Source organism: Ictalurus furcatus, chromosome 14, assembly GCF_023375685.1.
Source record: "Ictalurus furcatus strain D&B chromosome 14, Billie_1.0, whole genome shotgun sequence".
Taxonomy (NCBI): domain Eukaryota; kingdom Metazoa; phylum Chordata; class Actinopteri; order Siluriformes; family Ictaluridae; genus Ictalurus; species Ictalurus furcatus.
In genome coordinates, this window is record NC_071268.1 from 26,403,494 (window position 1) to 26,410,993 (window position 7,500).

Below are 7,500 nucleotides of genomic sequence, written 5' to 3' on the forward strand. Positions count from 1 at the left end.
TATATATATATATATATACAGGCCTACGAACAAAAACACATGGTCTTAAACATGTACACTGTTATAACTGTAGAGATGAGGCATCCATGTGTGTAAAGTCAGTTATTCGACGATATCACACTCAGTGCAGCCGTGTTTGCGACTAAAACAGATAACTATCACTTGTTACTGTGGTGTATCTGACTCTGATCAGCGTTTCCTCCTCAGTTCTCTTCACACACTCTGAGCACAAGTCTGTAAATGTTGCAGAAGCACTAATGAAATAAGTCCGGGTAACAGCAACTGACCTGTGTGTTTGTGTGTGAAAGAGGCAGAGGGTACATATGTGGGTGTATATTTAAAGATGGCTGGTATTAGTGTGTGTGTTTGTGTGTGTGTGTGTGTGTTGTCCAGTACTCCACTGAGTCACTTCATAAAAGATTGGTCTTTGCCCCCATGTAGGAGGCCTAACAGTCCTGCGTTGATTATTATGTAAAAGGAGCCTGGAATTAATGAAATAAATTAAGAAAAATATACAACTCCCGAGTCATAATGATCTGAAATTGGGAATTGAGTAATACCCAGGAGCAAAAGGGTACTCCAAGGGTTCTTTTGATAGTAAGGTGTTCTGCTAGGAACCTTTTCGAATAATAAAACACTCCATGATAGGGTTCTACATATAAACATTTAAAGGTTCCCTCTTGAGGGACATTTCATGGTCTGAGGAAACGAAGACTGAAATGTTTGGCCTCAATACCAAGCATCATGTCTGGAAGAAACCAGGCACCTGCGTGATACCATCAGAAGGGTGAAGCACGATGGTGTAGCATCGTGCATTAGGGGTGTTTTTCAGCGGCAGGGACTGGTGCACTGGTCATTCAGCAAAATAAAGAGATATCCTTATTGTTAATTAGTTATTAATGAATATGTAAAATGCTAAAACTGTAGTCATGTCATTCGCACAAGTATATTTTCGAATCTTACCGGTAAAGATTAGAGAGTTTTGAGTCGGGACTACCCGGGCTACTATTTGCTAGCTAGCTAGACGTTGGCTAATGCGTCGTGTTAATGTAATGTACCAAATGGAAATATACCGGTACACAGCAGTCAAAATTTACACTCAATACGACCTATTTTTAAGGGGGAAAAATAACCGCTGCTCTCCATGAAATTGGGTGTAAATGTTAGCTGCTGTTTACCAGTATATTTTCGGTTGGAATGTTACATTAGTTGTTTACTTTGCTTGGATTAACGAGTGGACGGATTAGCTAACAGCAGCTAGCTAGCAAATAGTAGCTCAGTCAGTCAGGCTCTAAAATCGTTTCTGTTTCTTCACTGAGAGAGGACTCGGGCTTGCAGCTCAGAGATATGAGACGTGCACCAGATTTATTTATTTTATCATGCAGGATTTGTGAAGAAGTACATCACTGGTACAGAGGAACCAGTAGGAACAAGAAAACAAGCAACAGAATGAGAGTGAGAGAGAGGGGGGGGAGGAGGGGGGGGGGTTATAAATTAAAACCCACCACGTGTACAGCTCTGCTAATTACATTGAAAAGCTCTGTGTTGCCATAGAGAGAAAGACAGAGCTCCATACAGCCTTCACTAATTTTCCTCCTATCTGTCAACACAGCTGTGTGTCTGAACTCAGATAAACTCTCTCTCCGGTTTATATAACATGTTGCTCTGCGCCATGAGGCGACCTGAGTCAACACGATGTTACCTGAATCACGTAAACACACAAAAAGGACCTCAGCAAACCTATTGTGTAAATAAATAGATTTCGAGACAATTTATTGAAGAAAATGATGTATACTTGATTTTCATGATTTACACTTTCACTCAAGCAGAGAAGCTTATTACAGGAACAAAGATCTGATACTAACGCACTTTAAATAATTCAAACTTTAAAATCCAGGGGGGGGGGGGGGGACAGAATCAAATAGAATCTGAATCGAAATCATATCTACATGAGAATCAAAATAAAATCAAAGTCAAAAACAGAATCAAAATCAAATAGAATCAGAATCAAGTAGAATCAATCAAATCGAATCAGAATCAAAATGAGAATCAAAATGAGAATCAAAATCAAACAGAATCCGAATCAAATGGATTCAGAATCAACATGAAAATCAAAATAGAGAATCAAAATCAGAAACAGAAGCATAACCAAATGGATTCAGAATCAAATCAGAATCAAAATGAGAATAAAACAGAATCAGAATCAAAATAGAATCAGAATCAAATCAAAATGAAAATCAAAACAGAATCCAAATCAAAAACAATAAAAATGAGAATCAAAATCAAATAGACTCAGAATCAAAATGAGAATCAAAATAGAATAAAAATAGAATCAAAATCAGAATCAAAATCAGAATCGGAATCAAATCAAAATCATAAACAGAATCAGAATTAAAATCAGAATCAGAATCAAATCAAAATGAGAATCAGAAGTACTTTACAGTGACGTTACAGTGATGCCTAAATGCCCCTTACCTGCCCTTATTACTTTTATCAGACGGTGACAAAAACAAAATAATAAAATCCAGTTCTCAATACATTTAATTTAACACACTTCCTTTCATTTATTATAAATAATATTCACAATGAACAGACTACATTTCCAACATGTAGACTATTAACAGTAAGTTCTGGTTGCTAAGCAACATCATGGCCAACGATGGCTTTAGTTCTGGCTGAGATGTCAAATGTCAAAATTTAACCACATGAAGGTTTATTTTCCCCTATAACACCTACAGATATCAGTTCCGCTGCACACTGATGGACGGGGAAGAGTAAGGGAGGCGGATACACTGAAAATAACAATCTGCTTTACGGTCAGTCATTTTGGACCTACAAAATGAGCAGTATTTTAGTTTTAGCTGATAAAATGGCAGCTCAGTGTAAATGTGCAGAACAAAACAGCTTTAATTCTTCCTTTTCTGCTCTATTATCAGCAGGCGGCGCTGTTTAGTCAAGAGAACAACGTCAGACAACGTTGGACTTCCAGAAACCCCGCCTCCTGTGCATGGATTGGCTAGTCTTATCTCTATACTCGAAACCTATTCAACAAACCGCTTGTCAGTGAGAACTACTAGCCAATCATAAAGTAGGAGACGGGGCTTGTCGGAATACGGATGGGGAAAACATAACGCCAACAGAAGAAACAGGCGTCATCGTTCAGAAATGGCGTCCCTCCTGCAGCCCGACAGAGCGGTTTATCTGGTTCGCGGAGAGAAGAAGCTCCGCGCTCCGCTCTCTCAGCTCTATTTCTGTCGGTACTGCAGCGAGCTGCGATCTCTGGAGTGCGTGTCACATGAAGTGAGTATCTCGAGCTGATGTTTTTTTCACCCCACGTAAAAATTAAACCGTCAGGGTGGATGCCTAGACCGTATGAATAATAACATCATCTGAGATGTGATTTTCCCCGCCTACTTTACCATCCGTCCTGACATGCGATTGGCTACGTGACGTGTCAGTCATGCGTATTTTCGGAGACTCGCGATTCTATTGGTCGTCTCAAGTGTCTGTATGTCGGTCTGTTTTCTTTAGTGGGCGTCCATTCATAGACTAGCTAGCTGGACGAAATTGACTTAAATAATATTTGGCCATATTTTGTCTTTTTTTTGTCCTGTTTTAGATCATAATCGCGTTTAGTTTGGAAAACAGTTGGATATATTGAATATTTGATAATTATTCAAGCACTTTTAGCTTGTTAGCTAGCCGGATAGCTAGCTTGTGGCTAAGCTTCACCACACCCGGCTAATTCACTCACATACTTTTATTTAAGCCAAGATATGTTTTTGGATAAACCTGAGTTTTTGTTTGATATCCATGAGAGCCGAGTATTTTATTATTATTATTATTGAACAAAATATCAAAGGGTTAAACAATAAAGACAAATTTCACAGCCTTCTTTGCCCATATTTACCAAGGGTGCCAATATTTATGTGTGTCAGTTTATATATATATATATATATATATATATATATATATATATATATATATATATATTCAGCAAAAAAGGAACCGTCCTCCCATATACACCTGCTTTTATTTCCAGAAAATTCCTTAACATGTGTAAATATTTGCTCAACTGAGACATAAACTGAAGACGTTTCACAGACGTTTGAGGAACAGAAATGGAATAATGAGTCCCTGAACAAAGGGGGGGGGGGGTCAATATTAAAAGTAACAGTCAGTATGTGGTGTCTCCTCCAGCTGCTTTAAGTACTAGAGTGCATCTCATCCTCATGGACTGCACCAGATTGGTCAGTTCTCGCTGTGAGATGTTCCTCCACTCTTCCACCGAGGCGTTTACAAGTTCTCGATCACGTCTGAGGGGACACACGGTTACATGTAGTTTTCCACTGCGAGGACGATCAGCTGTCCTTCCTGTCTCCCTGTAGCACCGTCATAGGCGTCTTACATTACAGACATTACAGTTTATTGCTCTGGACACATCTGCAGTCCTCATGCCTCCCTGCAGCAGGTCTATGGCATGTTCACGCAGGAGAGCGGGAATCCTAGACATCTTTCTTATGGTGTTTTTCAGAGTCAGTAGAAAGGTCTCTTTAGTGTCCGAACTTATTGTAACTGTGTCCTTAATCGCCCAGCGCCTGTAAACTGTTCGTGTCTTAAGGACTGTTCCACAGGTGCATGTGCAATAATTATTTATAGTTCATCAAGCAAGCGTGAAAAACATCGTTTAACCCCTTTCCAATACAGATTATTTGGATTTTTTACAAAATGATCTTTAAAATACAATCTCCTGAGGACGGGACTTTTTTTTTTTTTTTCCCCCAGAGAGAATATATATATATATAACATTGAATATAATTATTAGTTCTTAAAGTAATCATCTCAGAGCCATATTATGACATATTTTATTTATTAAATATTAATTTAACTTGTTGTACTGTTCATCTGTTCATGAATGTTTATACGTTAACTAACATCGTGTGTGTTTCAGGTTGACTCTCATTACTGTCCCAGTTGTCTGGAGAGCATGCCGTCAGCTGAGGCGAAGCTCAAGAAGAACCGGTAAACTAATATATAAAAAGCTTATTGTTATTATATTACAGTAAAACTTTATAAAACCTGAGCAATAAGAGCTTCACATTACATGTGTGGAAACCTAGGAAAACTCGTCACCTGGTCAAATATGTATGTGTATTTATATTTATATGTACATATATAGTTCTGAGCTACAGCTTCCACTGAACTGAAGAAATGCTTCACATTTGCTTGAATCTCAACCAGCATTTAAAAAAAAAAAATTGGGGGGATTTGTAGGGATTTCATTCAGCTTCAAGAGCATTATTGAGCATGAGGTATTGCGAAATAGGCGCTTTTTACGTTTGGCTTTGAAACCAAATCTCCCGCCATCGTCTTGTCAGTCAGCTCGCCTCGCTCTCGTCACGAGATCAATGAAACCTGATCTGTGCCGCGACTCGGACTCGTGCCGAATCGAGCAGTTTAGAGTTCTCGAACTGAACTAAATGATTTTTATTACTATAAAAAGGCAAAACGACGGCGGGGGCGGTGCCGCAGTGGGCGAGTGATGTAATCGGTGTGCGGCTCTAACACCGGGAACACCGAATATCGCAGCAGGCCTCAACACTACAACACGATAGCAGCGTTTTCAAATTGATCCACTTGGGCGAACGTTTTCGAAAAGCTCAGTCTCGGTGTGGACGGAAGACCAAAACATGGAGAAAAAGACACGCCTTCAAATGTATCCGGATTAATGTGGACGTGGCCGAAATCCTAATCTGTGTAGATGTTTCTTTTATTCTCTGTAACAGTCCATAATGCATTTCTGACTAGAGATCTACCGATTATCGGGTTTACCGATATTTTTCCCGATATTTAAGCATTTTTCCCGTAATGGGTAACATGTACGGATACCTGAGACACTCCTAACAGCTGCTCGGTTGTTGTTGTGAAACTTCCAGATGTGCGAACTGTTTCGACTGCCCGTGCTGCATGCACACGCTGTCCACACGAGCCACCAACATCCCGGCGCCGCTGCCCGACGACCCGTCCAAGACCACCATGAAGAAGGCTTATTACCTGGCCTGTGGCTTCTGCCGCTGGACCTCGCGCGACGTCGGCATGGCGGACAAGTCTGTGGGTGAGGAGCTGCTCTTCTCCTATGTGATGTGTGATGGTCAGGTGTCCACACTTCCGTATGGAGCGTCTGACCTCTGGTTAATTATAGAGAGTATAGAGATGTTCTGTAAATAAAGCTTGGAAGCATGTACCAGAGAAAGTAACGGTTAACTTTCTTTGCGAACTAAGTGTGTGTGTGTGTTTGTGTTGTAGCCAGTGGAGGATGGCAGGAGCCGGAGAATCCTCACACTCAGAGGGTAAGTGACTCCAGCTGCAGTGGAGAATATCTTTATCTTTACTTATATGATTTATCTTGTTATATTGATATATTTATTTATATATTTTGTGGATGTTGTTGCATCCTGAGTGAAGCGTCCTCCGCGTCTCTGTGCACGTCGCCTCCTCAGATTAATAAACTGATCGAGTATTATCAACAACTGGCCCAGAGAGAGAAGCTGGAGAGAGACAGGAAGAAACTGGCCCGAAGACGTCCATTCATGCCTCAGGCCTTCTCGGTACACACACACACACACACGTACGCATGCACCGTAATGTCAATAAATATCTCCCAAGTATTTTTTTGTCACTTTAAATTTGTTTTAATTAACAATACATTGCTTGATGTGGCGTTTACAGTTTAAGCCCCGCCCCCTGTCTCTTGTTAAACAGTTAATTCATGGCCTTGCATTTGCATACTGGAAGACGATTGGCTCTTATATTTTTTGATGCAATAACACTTAAATTTTTTCAGTGGGATTTTCAGCTCCTTTTTTTTTAATACGTTAAAACCTGTGGTGGTATTTATTTATGTATGTATGTATTTATTTATTTGTTTATTTGTTTATTTTTTTCTTCAACCACCTGCATACTAACAAAAAATAAAAAAAAAATTTAATTAAAAGTGACTTTCCAGCTAATTTCCCGTAACTAACTCCTTAAAAATATCACCTCCACTTCTTCTTTCCGTTCCGATCTTTTCTTTGATCGTTTTGTTTTTGTTTTGTTTTTACGTGAAATTGCTTTAAGCGTGTTTAGTTGTCTCCTTTTTTCGCCATACTAAAATCAGACAACGGCATGCACGCTAACAAGTTCTAACCCTTTCATGTGGAAATTATTTATACGCGTATCCAGATTCTTTAGACTTTATTTGGCGTTTTTTTTGTTTGTTTGTTTGTTTTGTTTTTCGTTCCTTAAATCCGGATGAAGTACGAATGTTTGATTCTGTCTAAATGTCAAACGTTAAAAAGTAACATGGGTCTAAAATAGATGCGTGAGTACAAAAGGCTAAAACGGTGTCAACGTATTTAAACTAAAGATAATCGTCCAAACGTTTCGTCAATTTTACAAAATATATTATTTCTGAACATACAGAATTCACGCAGCATTTGGAGAAAAAAAAATTAAAAG

The 7,500-nt window shown here is 39.3% G+C and overlaps 1 protein-coding gene across 4 annotated transcripts in view; it reads left to right on the forward strand.

Moving 5' to 3' along the window:
- Positions 1 to 2,685: 2,685 nt before the first annotated feature.
- dctn4 (dynactin 4) overlaps positions 2,686 to 7,500 on the forward strand; it is a 12,074-nt gene continuing 7,259 nt past the window's right edge. Inside the window, exons 1-6 of one of the 4 annotated variants that reach the window (XM_053641753.1) lie at positions 2,686 to 2,816; positions 2,940 to 3,300; positions 4,952 to 5,022; positions 5,937 to 6,115; positions 6,307 to 6,350; positions 6,501 to 6,608. In XM_053641753.1, the coding sequence (XP_053497728.1) occupies positions 3,166 to 3,300; positions 4,952 to 5,022; positions 5,937 to 6,115; positions 6,307 to 6,350; positions 6,501 to 6,608 (537 nt within the window). In that variant the 5' untranslated portion in view covers positions 2,686 to 2,816; positions 2,940 to 3,165. Of the gene's footprint in view, positions 2,817 to 2,900; positions 3,301 to 4,951; positions 5,023 to 5,936; positions 6,116 to 6,306; positions 6,351 to 6,500; positions 6,609 to 7,500 lie in introns of those variants that run through there. The other 3 variants (XM_053641756.1, XM_053641754.1, XM_053641755.1) reach the window with 3 other exon arrangements.